Source organism: Balaenoptera ricei, chromosome 8 (assembly GCF_028023285.1).
Source record: "Balaenoptera ricei isolate mBalRic1 chromosome 8, mBalRic1.hap2, whole genome shotgun sequence".
Taxonomy (NCBI): Eukaryota; Metazoa; Chordata; class Mammalia; order Artiodactyla; family Balaenopteridae; genus Balaenoptera; species Balaenoptera ricei.
In genome coordinates, this window is record NC_082646.1 from 106,654,773 (window position 1) to 106,672,608 (window position 17,836).

At 50.1% G+C, this 17,836-nt stretch overlaps 1 protein-coding gene across 11 annotated transcripts; it reads right to left on the reverse strand.

Annotated features, from left to right (window-relative positions):
- Positions 1–4,286: 4,286 nt before the first annotated feature.
- Positions 4,287–17,535, reverse strand: SF1 (splicing factor 1). 11 transcript variants are annotated; one of them, XM_059931929.1, is made up of 14 exons: positions 16,760–17,535; positions 15,271–15,399; positions 12,466–12,541; positions 9,263–9,415; positions 8,973–9,062; positions 8,437–8,620; positions 8,233–8,348; positions 8,021–8,128; positions 7,115–7,295; positions 6,582–6,855; positions 6,188–6,247; positions 5,884–6,063; positions 4,930–5,134; positions 4,287–4,496 (listed from the first exon to the last, which is right to left on the reverse strand). In XM_059931929.1, exons 1-14 carry the CDS (start codon positions 17,142–17,144, stop codon positions 4,367–4,369), a joined length of 2,271 nt encoding a protein of 756 aa, XP_059787912.1. In that variant the 5' UTR covers positions 17,145–17,535; the 3' UTR covers positions 4,287–4,366. The 11 variants fall into 11 exon arrangements, with proteins under 11 accessions (XP_059787912.1, XP_059787913.1, XP_059787904.1 ...); XM_059931930.1 differs by having other exon boundaries at positions 17,114–17,531; XM_059931921.1 differs by lacking the exon at positions 4,930–5,134.
- Positions 17,536–17,836: the final 301 nt, after the last annotated feature.

Below are 17,836 nucleotides of genomic sequence, written 5' to 3' on the forward strand. Positions count from 1 at the left end.
AAAAAAAGAGTTGGGTCTTCCCTGGTGGCGCAGTGGTTGAGAATCTGCCTGCCAGTGCAGGGGACACGGGTTCGTGCCCCGGTCTGGGAAGATCCCATATGCCGCGGAGCAACTAGGCCCGTGAGCCACAATTACTAAGCCTGCGCGTCTGGAGCCTGTGCTCCGCAACAAGAGAGGCCGCGATAATGAGAGGCCCGCGCACCGCGATGAAGAGTGGCCCCCACTTGCCGCAACTAGAGAAAGCCCTCGCACAGAAAAGAAGACCCAACACACCCATAAATAATAAATAAATAAATTAAAAAAAAAAAAAGTAGAGGAATTTAAACAAAAACTCCTAAAGAAACTCAACATTTAAAAAAAAAAAAAAAAAAAAAGAGTGGGCCAGGTTCACAAATGTGACTTCACCCATAAAATGGGAGCTCCTGCACCCCGGGAATGTTACACCATTCCTCCTCATGGCCTGGCAGCTACAGATCCTTCCTTTTGCGGCTTTGGCTGCCCCCAATTCGCTGCTGGTGTCCTGGCCCCAGCACTGATTTGCCGTGGGAACTTAGGCTGGTTGCTTTACTTTACTGAGCCTTGAATTCCTTCAAGAAATGTATACGCTCAAGTGAGAATATAAATCCCTGCTTCCTCCAGCCACTGCCTCCTATTCTTGTGGAGGCTGACCTCAGATCCTGCTTTGTTCTTTGAGCAAAAGGAGCCCAGGGCCTGGTGCTATTTCAAAGGATGCCTGGGCTTCCCGGGGCAGGGCAGTGGGCCGGTGGAAGGGAACTGGGTGCTCTGGTCTGAGGGTCAAGGAAGTAGGTCAGAGACCTGGACAGCTGCAGGATGCTAGAGTCTGGTTCAAGGAAGGCCAAGCTGTTTCTGAGGACTCTCTGAGCCACAGCAGACCCAGCCCTGGAAGTACCACCCTGGTATGGGGGCCAAACTCCAAGTCTTCCAAAGGCCAAGCTCTGCTCTACCCCTGCTCCCAAATAGCGTCTGTTCTGGTCTTCCATAGTGCGTGCTTCAAAGCAGAGAAAAAAGACCACGAAGAGAACACCAGAACACATCTGCACAGATGCCATGAGAACGTAGAAAACTTCCTCTTAAAACCTGTTTGCATTTGAAAAGTTTTTTACACCTTGTATTTCAAAAGAATGCCTGGTGGCCCTCAGGTCTCACAGTTCCCACCCTCAGCCTTTCCTCCTGGGCTGTGCCTCTGGGGAGGTTCACCCCACCCTCCACCAAGCACCTGGTCTCTGGGCTTGGCCAGCATCTTGGGCTGCCTGGCCTGTGGTTCCTTGTGGAGGGCCGCGGAGAGCTCAGAAGCTCCTTGGCACAGTTGTCGACAAGGTAGTGCCAGTTACCCATGTTGTCACCTCATGCCCCAACTGTGGCCGCGTGCTCTGGCCACACAAACCTTTGCACTGACCCCTAATTCTCCTGCCACTATGGACCTGCTCCTAACAGAGCTTTCCTAGCTTCTTATCCTGCTCCCCAAGTCAACTCAATCCACGCCCCTCTCCCTATCTTAGTGCTCACCCTGCCCCTGCACTCAAGGCACTTGCTGAACTGGGACACATCCTGTTTCTCTTGGAAAACAGATGTACTTTGAACTGGTTTCTCCAACTACCTTTCTTGTGGGTTCTTTTGGTCTTTGTTGTGTCATTGGCACCCACTCAAAACTTTCCAGTCTTTTCCAAAGGTGACGCCATCTCAGGAGCCCCCCTTTTATTTTGCATCCCCCAGCCCAGCATGATGGAAACTTGAAGGCTGAAACTTACCTGTTTCCCCAAGTCCTTCTCCCCTTTCACCCCCATTAGGTGTTGCATGTATAGATTTTAAAGAACCCCGAGAGCACACTTTCCCAACCTGAACTAACTCAAGGTTGTTTATGTCCGACTAGGTTTCCAATCAGAAATCCTGCCTCCTTCCTGGGACCAATCTTGGGTTTCTCCAGAGCCCTTGGCTGGGTCTCAGTAACAGAGCCCTAACAGTGACCTTTCCCAACCGACATTCCTTTCCCCAACCTAGCTTTGAGGGGGTGGGGAGACACTGCTGCTGCAGCAGAACAGGAACAGGGTCAAGTAGAGGGCTCTTCTCTACTCTAGGTGTCCAAGGCGGGTGGGAGAGCACTTCTCCCTCCGGTTCCACCACAAAGGCAGGTGCTTGCTGTGGTTCCGAGGGCCAAGCCTTCCTGCTGTCTCTCGTCCATTTCAGGGCCTTGAGCTGCTTGGAGAAAGGCCGACACTGATGCCTCCTTCAGCCACTTCGTTACCCTCCAAAACCTTAACAAAAGCTGATGGCAGGGAGCAGAAAGGGAGTGAGCACAGGAATGGAGCTGGCCCCAGGGGAGAGAAACAGAGATAGCTGGGCTGTGGTTAAGTCATTTATTGATTTTATTTCTAAAACCCACATAGCGCCACTTTGCCTCTTCCAGAGCTTCAAAGAGCTAATTAACTGCCCAATGAGCCCACCAGGGAAACCAAGCTTGTGGGGGGGAAGCAATGAGATGAAGCCGAGGTCAAAGAGGGTTGCCAGGCCCCAGGCCCTGCCCCCATTCTGTCAGCTAAGGACAAAGAGAAAAGATCTCCCTGCTCCCTTTCAGTCAACTGAAGTTTAGGGCTTGCTTAGGGAGACCCAGGGAACAGGTCTGGGTTCTGAGGCTTCATTAACCCCCGCGGGCCTACCGCAAACACAGGCACCCTGGACGGGGACCAGATACCCAGGCTCTGCTCCAGATAAAACAGCAGCGGCCAGCCCCAGCCTGAAGCTGTAAAGCAGCCCGGGCCAGCACTGTGTTGTCCCCACTGGCCAGGAGCCGTGGGCAACAGGAGCTTGCTATCCCTCAGCCTCCCGGAAGGAAGGAAAGCTAGTGGGAAAAGGCAGGCCCCAGCGCAACTCTCCCCAGGGGAACTGTAGCAAAGCAGCAGCAGCTGAACAAGACCCTCACTGCCCCATGTTATGTCCTGAGATGGATTTTTTCTAGTGCCACCATGGGCCCTATCTACTACCCCAGACACGAAAGACCAAAACAGCCTGAGACCCTCTGCGAAGTGCTTACAAAGCACAAGGTGGGGCCCCTTCTCCTGCCCCACCTCTCCCCGAAGCCTGCAGTGCTGGCAGGCGGCGAGTCACCAGCAGAGACAGAAAAAGCCACTTGGCGGTTTTAATTTTAGCAGCTCTGAGCCTGACAGGCAGGATTAGTTGGCTTGACCTTTAGTGCCGATGCCTCCCTAGGCCCAGGACCTCACAGTCAGGTGGCAGCTTCCAGGCACAAATCACAACTGGAGCTCATCGCATGTGGAGGTCCAAACCCCAGGGAAAGGCCTTTGAAAGGACAGAGACCAGGGAGGGGGTCACCAGGTTCTCAGCCATTAACTACGAAGGCAGAGGGAGGAGGTGGGGCCACCCACACACCAGCTTCCCCCAGCGAAACTGCACAGGGAGGTAGATGGGGGCTTCCTTCAGCAAGGTCCCAGAGGCTCTCCAGGAAGAAAACGACAAGTGCGGCCAGGAGCTGAACGCAGGTAAGGTAACTGGTGCTGGTGCTGATGGTGGCAGAGGAGATTTAAAAGAAAAGGAAATAAACAGACCCAGAAAACCACACTGCTCTTTTATTCAATGAACATCCCCCTTTAACGCAGTGTTGAATCATACACCAAAAAAAAAAAAAAAAGCCCAGAGAAATTTCTGCAGATAAACCAGTGAAGAGAACGCGCATTATACATTACTGTCAACATAATCACTCCATGAAGAGGAAGGAGAAAAAAAAGGAAGCAGAACGGAAAACAAGGGGCTCAAACCCCTAGACACTGCAAAACACTGACATTTGGGACTAAAATAAATTTGAAAAGGAAGCCTTCCAGGAAAGAGAGGAACAAATGAAATCTGAGGCAGCTCAGGTGCTCAGGGGCGTGGAAAGGGCGCTCCTGGCTGGCAGACAAGCCCACGGCGGCGTAGGCGGCCCCAACTACTGGCAGGGATGCCAGGACGGATATGGACCCTGGACATGGGGGTCAACCTGCTAGTCTACAAAGGTGGCAGACAAAACCCCACGCTTCAAATTAGGAAAAAAAAATCTCAGGGCGACTATGGCACCTTGAAAATCTTAGAACCAAAGGAACCCCCCACTAGCCTGACATTGATGGCCAAAAGCCTTTGCCTAAAAACCATTTGTTCCTCTCTCCTTAGAAAGAGAAGAACGAGGAATGAGAAAAGGGAAAGAAATCTAATTGCAGCAGAAGACCGGGGAGAGCATCTCCTTGGACGGAGTCTGAAGAAAGAAAAAGATAAGGAAATAACAAAGGAAAAAGAAAAATTTAATAAAAAATTTCACAATATGGAGCCAGCGTGTTCCGATTCCGTCCATAAAAATAACTCAGGCTGCTTTGCCGAACCATCCTGTCCACCAGGGGCGCTGCTGAGGCTGTCTGCCTGGAAGGGTCACCAATGGGCGCGGAAAGTCCTCACTCTCATGGCTCGGGCCATCGCCGCCGCGGGGAGGGATCCTGGCGGCCCGGTTTGGGGAGAGGCAAAGGGATTTGGGTGAGGAGAGAAAGAAGACAAAGAAGACACTCGATGCTACGGGGCGCCAGGAGAGCCCAAGCTGGCGCCCCTACTACCACCTGCCCGTTCCTAAGTGAGGCCTCAGTCGCTTGGCCCAGCCCGGTGCGTGCACACACACACATGCGTGCACACAATCACATGCGTGCGTCCCAATGTCTGGCTCCATATGGTGAGGTTCGGCGTGTGTTTAAACGAGACCAATTCTCTCTCTATATAATATATATTTTCTTAAAAAACCGAGTCTAGTTCTGTGGTGGAGGCGGTGGGGGAGCTGGAGGCATCCCGAAGGGTGGCATGCCCGCCACCCCCATGCCCATCATGGTGACAAAGTTAGAAGGGTCCATGGGAGGCGGAGGAGGAGGGGGCGGGGCATACATCATGCCGGCGGAACCAGGCGGCGGAGGCGGCGGAGGGGGAGGGGCCCCGGGCGGCAGAGGCGGCTGGACCCCTGGGGGCAGGGGCACCATAGTGGGGTTGCCTTGCATCTGAGGGGCTCCTGGAGAAGCTGCGGCAGCCGCCTGCTGCTGTTGCCATGGCGGGATGGACCCTGTGCCAGCGCTCGTGGTGGTAGTCGTCGTATCTGGGGTGGTAAAGAAGCCCAAGGTCACACGCGCGGGGGCACACCGCGGCTCTCTGCGGCTGCTGCCTTGGGATGGGGGGGCGAGGGACGCCTGCTCCTTGCTTGGCATGCGGTACGGTGGTGGGGGGCGGGCGGGCGGGGCTGTCCTGGCGATGGGAGTGGAGGGGTGGGCAGGACTACCCTGGGGTCAGCCTCAAGGTCTCTAGGCTTAACAGAGTAAGCCCTTTGTCACCAATGCCCCTGGAAGGGCTGAGGGGAAGGTACCAGACACAAGAACCGGCTCTGACATCCCTCCGCCCATCCGCCGCCACCACCGAACGGCACATTCAACCTCAAGGCCACGGTTACTCTCCCCGCTGCCCGATCCCGATCCCATCCCCGCAGTCTCTCAGGCCCCAATCACATCCCTCTCCAGAGCAGGCATGCACCACCCCCAACCCGGGCCTAACGCATAGGCTTGGGCCAGCCAGCAGCTCACTCGGCAGAGAGCCCGGACTTCTGGCACCCTACCTATGATGGCAACTCCCCTCCAGGCCCCCACAAACCTCTCCCCAGACACAACCACACCGAACATCAGCTCTCCTCCCCGAGGCCCCCAGGGGCCGCAAGGCCCTTCTGTTTACCCTGCAGCAGAGACCAGAGTCTCACCCCAAGGTGTCTGCCTGCCCGTCTGCAAGGGTCTCTCACTCCTCTCATCCCCCTCCCCCGCAATCCCACCCACCCCCACCAGCCCAAAATATTCCACTCACTTTGCTGCCATGGCAAAGGGGTACTGGAAGCCATACTGCTGCTGGGCGGAGGGGGTGGCGGAGGCTGCTGCTGCTGCTGCTGCCATGGGGGAAGAGGACCAGAGGGAGGGGGTGGAGGCTGCCCACTGGGAGGCGGCGGCGGCGGCGGCATCATGCCCATAGGCGGCGGCGGCATCATACCTGCAGGCAGGTGGACACAAGGGTGAGGCCTCAGGACAGGAGAGGGATTTGCGACAGAGCCCCCACTCACTCCCAGGCCTGGGACGGGACACCCCAAAGTGAGCAAATGGCCAGGCTCCATTACCTTTTCCTTGATGCAGGCGATAGACCCCAGAGCCCACAGGCGTACTTCCCAGGTACTGATCTTGATGGAAGGAAAGAGCAGGAACTTAGCAGGACATTGGAACTGGTCAGGGAAGACGCCGCCCCACCAAGAGCTTAACCGCACAGCTTGCGATCACTACCCTCACAAGGGCAGTTCTGAGACTCCGCCCCTAAGCAGTAGGCTTGTGCCTACCCCACACACAAGTCCCTCCCTGAACCAGGATGGAACCTTCTTCCTAACCTGGAGCCCAAGCCTCGGCAAGAGACCCAGTACCAATACCCGACCGCTCCGAGACCTGCTTCCAGTGTGCAGTGACGATACAAACCCTTGCTTATCCCAAAGCCCCAAGGTTTCTGGTCTGACACTTACTTACCCATTGGAGGAGGGCCATGGTGCCCAGGTGGGTGGGGGCCCTGGTTCATCGGTGGTGGCGGCGGCTGCATCCAAGGAGGAGGGGGTCCATTCGGGTTGTGCTGCATGGGATGTCCACCGTGCCCGCCCGTCAGGCTGGGTAACGGGTGTGGGAAGCTGTGCGGGCCACCTCCGGGCCCACCAGGGCCACCTCCGTGCATGCCATGGTAGGGCCGACTCTCTGACGGGCCAGAATTCATCCAGGGTGGGCGGCTCTGGGTAGTGGACATGAGAGACTACGTGAGAGCATTTCCCGCCAGCGTCCCTGCCTGCTCCCCCTGGTGGCAACACTGTTCTTTCGGCTATGCCACAGGACCAGGACACAAGGACAAGATCTTCCCCAAACTGAGAGGTCCCCAAACATTCCTGACGTCCCGAAAGAACAATGTTGCCGCCCATGTCCACCTGTTCTACCCAAAGCACCTGGCCACGTCCCCCCAGTCTCTTCGAAAGACAAGGGGGGCCAGGCTACGAGAACCAGCCCTTGAAGCTCACCGGCGGAGGTGGGTTGTTGGCGGGAGCAGCAGGCCGAGGTGCACTGGCCAGGGGTGTGGTGGCGGGCCCAGAGGTGGAGCCCACAGATGCGGGCACAGGTGCCTCCCCCAGTTCAGCCATGAGGGACAAGTATTCTTTATCCATCCGCGCTTTATCCTGAGCTGACTGGGGGTCACCAGGCCTGAAGGTGGGGTGGGGGACACAAAGAGAGAAAAGGAAAAAAATTCCTTAAGATAGAAACCTTTACTGTAAGAAATTTACACAGAGGAAGTTCTGAGGAATTCAGTCACCCTTTCTGACCCCTTCCTCAAAAGAGTCTCATCAGCGCTTCAGTTCCATGCCCAGCTCTGCAACTGGGATTACCATATCTACCTCTGCCACAGCAGAGACCCTTAGGGCAAGAACAGAGGAGACAGGAAGCACCAGACCAGAGCCAACCACGCCAGCCAGGAAAGCGCAGGTTTTTCCAAAACAGCAAGTTTCATCAATTTCTACATTCCAGGTTTGAGGGAAGGAAAATCTATGCAAGACCGGAGCAACTGCCAGAACTTCCTTAACAAAGCTTTTTATATTTGCCACCCAAAGTAGAAAAACACTGCTATCAAATCTGGTTCGCAACTGGTCAAAACTCCACAGGATTGCTGTCTTCTTGTACCAATCTTAAGCAGCAAATGGCAGTTAACATTAAGCCACTGTGAAAACACCTATATCCAGAAGGGAAGTTTTCCAGTTTCCCTGGGCTCAAGATAAGCAATAAAACAGGGATGTTCTGCATCAGCTGTTTCTAATCATCCTGGGCTTTAAATCACACCATTACAGACCACATTCACAGAAAGAAAGCTTCTCTTGGGTCTGCAGGTTAACAGGAACTGTCCTGTATTCCACGGGCTACCAGGAAACCCTCACCTTTGGAATTTGCAATCGGAAGCAATGTGGCCAGCCCCTCCACACTTGGTACACACTGTGGTATTGGTAATGCTGCGGGTCTCCGAGCTCTGCCAGGGTCTTAAGATCCTGTTGAGAGAAAAAAGTCACCTGAAGGGCTATGGCCAATCACCCTTCCTCCATAGGTGCTTCAGGTCTCTGTGCACTCCCCTCTAAGCTGATCACATACATACCTGTTATCGTCTTCCCGAAGGGTCCCATTCAAACGAGCCAACTCTCGAAGCTGCATCTTCCGTAGATCGTTCTGGTCCTCAGGAGTCTCGATACCCTGCTTCAGGATGTTTCTTATCTGGTGGAGATGCAACGGGCACAGTTATATAAGTCCTGGGACTACCACCTAGAATTCTGGCTAGAGACTTCCTTTCTGGCTCCCTCACCTGTTCTACTGCTTTCTTCACATTCTCCATGGTATTGGCAGTAACCAGGGCATGAAGCGGCTCATCTTCTCCTGGCAGCATCTGGCCATCTTTGCGCCCGACTTTCCCTTCTTTCACAGAGCCTTTCCCCCGGATCATGATCTTGGCATTACACTCCTTCTCTATGTTCTTCAAGGTGTTCCCTCTGTCAAAGGCAGAAAAGACCGCTGTCATACCTGACACGCAAATTCACACGCCAGAGTGGCTCGCTGGGCACTGGAAGGAAACCGTGAGTGCAGAGAATGGGATTTTCCCACCAAGAGCTCCATGATCTCTAAGTTAAGGTCACAGACACAGCAACCCTCAAGATTTGACTTCTCTGCGGTGAAATCGGGAAGTTAAAGAGATTTTCTCACACAAAGGCATGCACTCAGCCAAAGTGAACATCCTACCCAAAACAGGAAAATAAGCCACCAGTGGCACCCAAATAGGCAGAAGACAGATACATCTCCCAGGTCCTTAGGAATTCTATATTCCAGAGGATAGTAGTTACTCACCTGGGCCCAATCAGCAGCCCCACAAAGTTGATTTCTGGATACTCATCTTGTGGAATCATTACTTTATCGCTCACACGTGTTGCTGGAGGTCTAAGAAAGAAAAGACTCATAAACTCTGCACACTTCCAAGATGACACAAATAGAGAGCTCTTCTAGAACTAAACCTTGACACCACGTGTTAATTACAGGTGACTGGGGGTAAGGAGTAAGAGGTTAGTACCAAAATTGCTCTACCAGACCACACCTAATCCGCAGGTGTCCTTGTCCCAGATCACCTGGCCCCTGCTTACTTGTAATCTGCAGGTGGCTTGAAATCAGGGTTGAGGGCAACCATTTCCGTGATGAGGTTATGCCGCTCCTCTTCAAGCTTTTTGCGGGTGCGGAACTCACGAGTGTTAAGCCGCTTCCCCTCGCTATTGTAGATGGGCTCAGGGGAAGGGGACCTGTGGGAAACAGACCACCATCACTGTTCTGCCTTCACTTTTCTCTCATTCCCACATGGGCTAAAATAAGTCTTCCCCAGCCCCTCTGCCTCTCAGACCCTAACTCAACACTCTTCGGAGGAACCGACCATAACGTGTGCTATTCACGATCGTGTGGAATGGGGAGGTGGAAGCTGGCTTAGCATTAGGGGGACTGGGGTGTGTGTGAGAAAGAAAAAAGTAGTTTTGCTTCTAAAAGTGAAGAGAGGAAAAAAAGTCTGTCCTTCTGGGGGGAAATATCTAGATTGTAAATGGCAAGGACAGTTATCATCCTCTGGAGTCTTCTTGCCAAATATGAATTTGCTTTCATTTGAAAAAAAATTAACATTACAACTTTATGAACCACGGAAACCCGAAGTTTAGGCAAAACGTTTACTCTTGCAGAGCTCATGCCCTATCAGGAAGAGAGTCTGTACCCCTACCACATAGTAAGTATGAGCTCTTTAACCCAATGCAACTGGGACTCAAGGCTACTGCAGCTACTTGGCCCCCACAATGGAGAGAGATGGTTCAAGGCTTCGTCTCTGCTTTTCCTTCAATGGCCTGGCTGGCTGTGTCCAAGGCCCAGGAGTCAACCTGTTTTCTGGCTGTTCGAGGTTGGGGAGTCTGGGTAGAGAAAACCGTTAAATTGCTAAAGCAGCTTCTGTGAGAGGCTGCAAATGCAGATTTGGTCAAGTACTTGTCTAGGGTCTGAACCTGCAAACAGCAAGGGGAAATCCTATGATTCTCCACCAGAGTTTACAAGTCCAGAAAGCAGATTTTCTCTCTCTCTTTTTTTAAGGAGTAAAATGCTGTTGCTACAAGTAAAAAATAGTAACGATAAAATGGTCAGTTTACCACAGCTGGATTTTGCGGTAATTAAAAAAAAAAAAAAAAGAAAAGTTACACTCCTAGAATTCTGAGTTAAGATTACAAAAAGGACCATAGCTTGATATTCTGAATGAAAATTTAGTAGCAGCTGCAAGAAGGGAAGAGACCATGTGGATCAGGTTATTTTAAAAACATCCTGAAAGTAGTCAAGACTCCTATACCCTTGGTTTAGTTGAGAGAACCTTGCCTAGTTGGAGAGCAAGGACTGAACTCGGCTGCTCCCACTGTCTTCAGCCTAAAGGGAACCATGTCATACCACGTTACACACACGATGGAATAAAAGGTCAGGTTTGTTCATGGCTAATGACGGCTAAATGACACCTCCGTTTCTAGCATTTGTATAAACTGTTAGCACAATCCAATAATAGTGAACAAAAACGAACATACCCCAGCTTATTAGACTATCATCTTATACATTTAAGTCTATAAGAGATTTTAAAACATTTTTAACTGTGCAACTTGAGCAAAATCAAAATGGCATAAAGTGGCTTCATATTGAGAATACACCTTCTTAAGAAATAATCTTAAGTAAGAAACTCATAGCATTTCCCTCCAACCTGGGTTCTTTCAAAGCAAAACCATCAGGCATTAATTAGGGCCTCTTTCAAACTGAATACAAGGGAGAAAAAAAAGCTCTGCTCTGTTTTTATTTCTAACATGCTTGACGTTTCTAATTCCCACCTCATTCATAGCTGTCTAGAATTAAGCATTTCTGGCTAATCACCAGTTTTACCAGCACCAAATTGGTCATTTAAAGGTCCTGCAACAGTGAACCTCTTTCCAAATTGTGGAAGTGAAAGGCAAAAGCCAATATTCTAGAGGTCAGATTGGCCCAACTTCTTCGCTTTGAATAGGCACTGTTATTATAGATCATCTAGTTTCTAATCCAAATTCTCCAGGAAGCAAAGAAGGTTTGTTAAAAATTCAACTTTTTGAGAAATTGCCTGGTAACCTGTAGACATGTCATTAAAGGGAAAAAGGCCAAAAAGGCACTAACAGTTGTGGTCTACAACCTATAATTCAAATCTTAAAAAAGTCAAAATATAAAACATAATACAACCCTCCAACCAAAATCTACTGGTGAAAAAATAATAAATTTAATTAAATAAAATTAAAAGCGTCAATATGGAGAAATAAGTTAATTTGTTTCCTGACAAAGGGCAGCAGAAAGATGCTTAATTGACTGGCTTCTAAAACCATTACATCATCTTCCTGATTTAACAAGTTATTAAAATGGGTAACAAAAGCCAAAAACACTACTTTTTAAAAGCAAAGTGTTTTGAACTATGCTGCATGCACTAAGAGAAATTTCACTGAGAGGGAGGCGTACTGCCCTTCTATTAAATGGACCAGATTTTAGCTGCTCAAATATCAGCCTGCGAATAAAATTCCTGTTTAAAAAGTTCACTTCCCTCAGACTTTTTAGACTTTTTACTTTTCAGAGGTGAGAGAAATTATAAACTGAAATGACAAGACCACAGCTGTTTGAAGACCACACTCCCTTTAAAAAAAAAAAAAAAAAAGTAATTTAGGGTTGGTTGCTTGCCTTCCCAAAACAGGTGGGAATATTCTGGCCCCTCCCAACACCCCAGGCAATGGCCAAGGCTGAAAATTAACTGGCAGTGAAGGAAGTTGGTTAGAATCTTGTCTATTTTAAAACCATGTCAAAACCATGAGCAGGAGACTGCAGCAATGAGCTGACCAGAATGAATTTCTGGCCTACTCAGATTCAGTGATGCTCAAAAATATTCTTATTCCCTACATTGTGTAGTATCTGTGAGGAAAACTTTACACCTGGGCTCTCAGCCAAAACAGGTACTGAAATGGCTGGTTAACGGGCCACCTCACTGTCCCTACCGGTGGGTAAATCAGGTTAAAAAACCTACATGCTTACCAAATGAAAACCGGTTGTCCGTTTTCCTGTTAACTTTCGATTCTGCTAGTAATTAAATTTCATTCCAATTTTCTAACTGATGACTGACCATATATACTGCTAATTTACACTCTAGTTCCCAGAATGGTCACAGTACCAGTCTTCTTACTAGGATTTTATTGAACTGACACAACATGTTGCCACCAGTAAAATGTATTGAGAAAAAGGTAAAAGCGTTACTGTCAGCTGGTTAAAACTGTTTCCCAACCTGTCCTCAGGGTTAGGGGGGATGCCCAGGTCTCCTGTGCGCAGTTTACGAGTCAGGTCTTCTATCTGCAGTTGCACTGGAAGAAACCAGGTTAGGAAAGAAAAAAAAAGGATGGAAAAAAGACAATGTTACCAAAAAACATCTCAAATCTCAACAACAAGCATGAAGAACTCGGAGACTTTGAAAGGGACGACTGATCAGTGAACACATTGAGGCAAAAACCCCCAACCACCTATTGGCAGGAGTCCATTTACATCTATAAGTATCTTTCACTTCAAAATGGTTATCACTTAAGGAAGCAAACAATTTGTTGGAAGAGGGGTTAGCAGTATAGACTGTTCGCTAAGGCTAACATCAAAGCAATTATCAGGAGGTGTTTCACCTCTCCCTCCCCACCAAGGCTTGCTATACAATTGGTACCCAGAACTAAAGCACGTTATCACCAATATCCTGTTCCCATCAAATTACATTCTTGAGTGCAAGACTCTTAGAGTTATTTTTCCTTCATTAAATATTAAACATAACCCAAAATGAGACTCAATTAACATGGGACAAGGAAAAACACCAGTTAAGCAAAGATCATTTTCATTGATACCAGACTTAAAATTCCTTAAATAAGACATTTAATAACCAATTCAACAATCTCATATAAGTTTGTACATACTCTTTGTGTAAAACCAGATCCAAAGGATCTCCCAATACCTGTTGTTTTTTATTCAAACTTTATGACAATCCATATACCTTAATAAACCAGTAACCATTAAGATGCAAGAAGTCTGTTTTTAGACTTGTTCCTTATGTGGGGAGTAAAAGTAGGGGTGCAGAGGATGAAAAGTATTGGTCAAAGACAGTATGTGTGGCCCTCAGACCTTGACAAATGAGGCTGTATGTGAAAAAGAGAGATGAGGGTTTCACAAAAGTTCAGTGATTCCAGGGGAATATTACCCAGATGATTTCTCAAGACAATGGCACTGCAGAGCCAAACCACTTTCTTCGGCATGCTGAAGACCACCTGTTTCTTACCTTTGTAGTATCTGAGTGTTCTAAACAGATACTTCTAAATAAAGGCAAGTTTTACTGGGTTGGGTTAAAGTTGAGTTGGCTCCGAGAATTAATGCATGTCTAACCCCAGACACCCTTCTAATTTTAAATACATCCCACAGGGATATATCACACAGCCACTCAAACTCTGAAGAAATGAAAATCCACATTAATATCAAGAGAAGATATTGGGGGCATTCTGTACAGGGCAGTATGTACCATGAAAGACAGAAATGCAGTAAGACACACATGGGCCCCTAAGCTCTTTTATGCCAGAAAAGTTCTGACTTGGCAGTCAAGTATTAGCTCAACAGCTCAAGGTGAAAGTCACCTTCATGGAGATAGGCAGTCATCTTAACTGGACTGTTAGGGGTGTGGGATCTGATCTAAGGAAAATTGCTGGCACTTAAATCAAAAGGCTGCTATCTTCCTTGGAGCAGAGACCTACAGTAGCCTAGGCTCTGATTCTCTCTACTTTGATTATAGCTATAAATAGCCCTTAGGGCCCAGAGCATTAACTCCCTCCAAGGGAAGAGAGCTGGAGATGTAAAGAATGAGTTTGTTTTTCCCATTTTCTACATCTGCTTGTGTCCTTGGGATATCACTCCACTAGGAACATTTTCATAAGGTTATCAAGACCCAGACCAGTCAAATATGAGACATAAAGGGATGGGTGGGAATAGACTGAACAGTGGGGAAAGAATTATTAGTATTGTAAAAAAAAGAGATAGACAATTCCAACACCTCAAAATTCTCAGCAATCTAGAAACACAAGAGATTAAGATCCTCAAGAACAACAACGGCCTTGAAGTTTTTTTATTCGTGAAGGCCACAACCTTACGGGTCTAGGAGGCGTCTGCCCTAATTTACTCCAAAGGGGATGTTTATTTGGTTAGTAGGAAATGTTTATCAAGTGAACTTTTTTGAGACAGCTGCACAATTACATAAATAAAGGTAAAACTTGCATTAATAACCTAGTATTTAAAAAAAAGGTAATTTTGAGGTTAATTTCATTTCTACTGTGGACATTCTTACTTCTCAAAATTTCTCAACAGTTAAGATCTTTTATCCTAACCACCTCATTATTCCATATCCAAGCAGTATCCCTTTCCCTGCAGAGTTCTTTAGTAGTAAACACAAGAGCCCTCATTTCAAGACAGCTCTCCACAAAAGACCAAACCAGAAAAGATGCTAAAGGAAAGGTTAAATTCATCAAAATGGTAAAAAAGGGGTGCACTGTAAACACACTTTCAGAACCATTTTTTGATTAAACTGAGCTTTTTTTTCCCTTTTAGAAAGTACCTATAAAAAATAAAAGACCACATTTTAGGGAAGGGAGAAATATGAAATTATGGTGAAAGGCCATGCTGTGAAAAAGGTACTCGGTTTACAATACCTGCAGTGTTCTCCACTGGGGCCGTGTCCAGAGAGGCATAAAACACTCACCTCATCAACTGGCAATGAACAGCAGCTGAAAAGGGTGGGGTGGGGTGCTGGACTGGGGACTAGTCTCACTAAGTGGGCCCCTCTACCCTGCTGGCACTCATGGAGAACACTGCTGTTACCAACAGACCAAAACAAGGAGCTACAAATGCAGGACTCACAGAGCAAAAACTGATAGATTATACCAAAGTCGCAAGTACACCTGACCATACCTCCTCTCAAAAAAGAGAAAACTTTAAAGTCCCAAACTTTCAACAGATAAAATGTTGCTCAGAATAGTAACAATCCGAAAATGCATTTGGGTGCAGAACGTGTATTTACCTATATAAGCTCTTTCTTGTTCCCGAGTAAGTCCAGGGGGGATAACTGTAGGCATTCCTGGAATCACTGTCTTCTGTTCCATTGTGTCTTGGTTCCAGCGGCTCCTCTTCCGCTTCTTACTGGGAAAGTCTAAAAGAAATAAAGTTCATCAGATGCAAATATAAACCAGCAGAGTAACTACCAAAAGAAGTTTAGGATACTTATGATTATTACACACAACCTCAGCAGACTGTGAAACTGAGAGCTTGACCTAAAATGGAAATGGCAAAGAATGGAACACAAACCTGAGGAGTCAAGAGACATGGCCACTAGAAGGGGACCTGGACCTGGGTCTGAAAAGTTAACATTTCACATTTGTAATTTTTGTCCACAGAAATTCTGTGAAGTACGTAAACAAGGTAACAAATCTCAATGCATAAAGTTTCAAGTAGTAAAATAAAATACTGAGAAGATAATGTACTATGTGGTTGTCCATAAACACCTTAACAGCCCCAGGGGAGATAAGAGTAGACTAAACATTCAGACAAGCCTGTAAAGCAATATTGGGACCTGCTGGCTCCTCCCACCTCCCCATCAGTCACCTGTCTAAAGGGGCCAAAACACAACTAACCCTATAGTTACTAAGTGAAAAACCTGGATTCTTCAGCAAGATCACTTTTTTCTCAGAAATTTAGTCAAGATCAGCATTCAATTTTCCTGGCCAGTTGGACACTTAGTATCTAAAAGATGTATCAAAAATTCAACAAAGAGCAAGGTATATAAAAGCCAAATCCTCCTTCTCCAGTACACAGGCAGAAACTCCCTAGCATTTGGTACACAAAAGTGTTCTCCTCAGGGGCCAGACCCAGGGGGAAAGCCTCAAGAGGGGAAGGCATGTCACATTTCTTAGGTAGATAAAGGGAGATTAGGAAACGAACAGAATTTCCTCCCCCAAAAAGAGCCACAAAAAAATCAGACCCAACCATCCTCTGAAGACTTTCAACCTCTTTGGTTCTCTGTAGTGAAAACCCTGCCTTACTGTAGCAGTCGAGGAGCTACTCTGGGTACTCTTCTCCCTTTAGAACTCTTCTACAACCAGGAAAAGGACGCTCCACGTCATCAACTGACCCTTTCACACCTTCCAGACTTGCACACCCAACACCCCATCCACTCACTCGACCCCCTCCACGCCTCTCCCCTACACCAGGGGCGGAGAGCAACAGGGGGTGTCCCCCCCCCCCCACCTAGGTTTTCAGGCTGGCCGCAAAGTCCGGCCGCCACACTGCGCCTGCGCACAGCAAACTTCCTCCCGCCGGGCCCCCACCCCTAACGCGCGGGCGCACTCGAGGCCCGAGAACCCGGCCGCGCGCCCCGTGGCGCCTCCGCCCGGGTCTCCCCGTGCGCGCGCGCCCCAGCCGCGTGCAGCCGCCGTCGCCGCCGCCGCCGCGCGCCCCTCAGCCGGCCGGGCCCATCCGCGCAGCGCCTGTCGCGCTCTCTCGGCCCGACTCACCTCCTCCGCCACCGGCCGGGCCCGGCTGCTGGTCCTGACGCGGCGGCTGGGGTGGCGGCGGCGGCTGCGGTGGCGACACGCGCTGGTAGAGCGGCGGCGGAGGGGGCGGCTGCGGCGGCGGGTACGAGGAGCCCGGGGAGGGCGGCGGCGGCTGCTGGGGAGGTGGGGGGGGCGGCGGCGGCGGTGGCGGCGGCGGCGGCAGCGCCGCGAAGGGGAAGGCCGCGGTCAGGGCCCCCACCGAGCCCACGGGCGGGGGCGGCGGCGGCCCGGACACCAGCAGCCCCGTCCCAGGCCCGGGAGCAGGCGGTGGCCCCGGCTCGAAGCCCCCTTTGGGGCCAGGGAGGCCCAGCTTACCCAGCGGCGTGGCGTTCGCTCCGGTCGCCATGGCGCCCCCCAGGGACCGGCACCGGCGGCTCCTTTTCGGCGGCGGCGGCGGTTTCTCCTTCGCGAATCTTCTGGGGGGAGGGGACCTGACTGTGCTGCCGCGGAGCGCGGGGAGCCCGTCCTCTCACGCGGCGGGCGGCGGCGGCGGCGCGAGACGCACAAAGAGGGAGGAGAGAGGGCGCCGCGGGGGCGGGCCGGGGGCGACGGGGCCGGAGCCTGGATTGGGCCGGGCCGAGACAAGGGGTCGAAATCGGCGGCCTCCGATTGGCGGAGCCTTAGCCCTTCTCGATGCGCGCTGGGATTGGCCGGACCGTTAGGCCAGGCGAGGAAATGGCGGCTGAGCCTGGAGAGCTGGGAGGTGTCGCAGCGCGCACTTCATTTGTTACTGCGCGAACTGAGCTCAGAGTCCAGAAAGGCGGGGATAGGGTGGGGCAAACTCTGTGACGTGTGGGGCCAAGCGCTCTCCCATTGGCTGGAGTTGATGGAGTCAAACTCGGTTGCGTCGTAGTATCATGGGATTGGCTGTCGCTGGTTCGATTCTTTTTTCTACTCCCTTCCCCCGGGGAGTAGTTTCGCTGGGTTTAAGCGAGAGGTCGCGACGCAAAAGCCCGGGCCGAAGGAGATTTAGGGTCGCGGGGAACGGAGCAGCAGCGCGCATGCGTAGATGGCTCAAAACCGCCTCTCAGCACTTGG

Excerpts from the sequence above, each read along its gene's own strand:
- SF1 (XM_059931920.1), bottom strand. The coding sequence starts at position 17,144 with ATGGCGACCGGAGCGAACGCCACGCCGCTGGGTAAGCTGGGCCTCCCT. Across the intron at positions 9,416-12,465 it reads CCCCCTAACCCTGAGGACAG|GTCCCCTTCCCCTGAGCCCA; the intron begins GTTGGGAAACAG and ends TGTTTCCCACAG. Across the intron at positions 9,063-9,262 it reads AAGCCACCTGCAGATTACAA|ACCTCCAGCAACACGTGTGA; the intron begins GTAAGCAGGGGC and ends TTTCTTTCTTAG.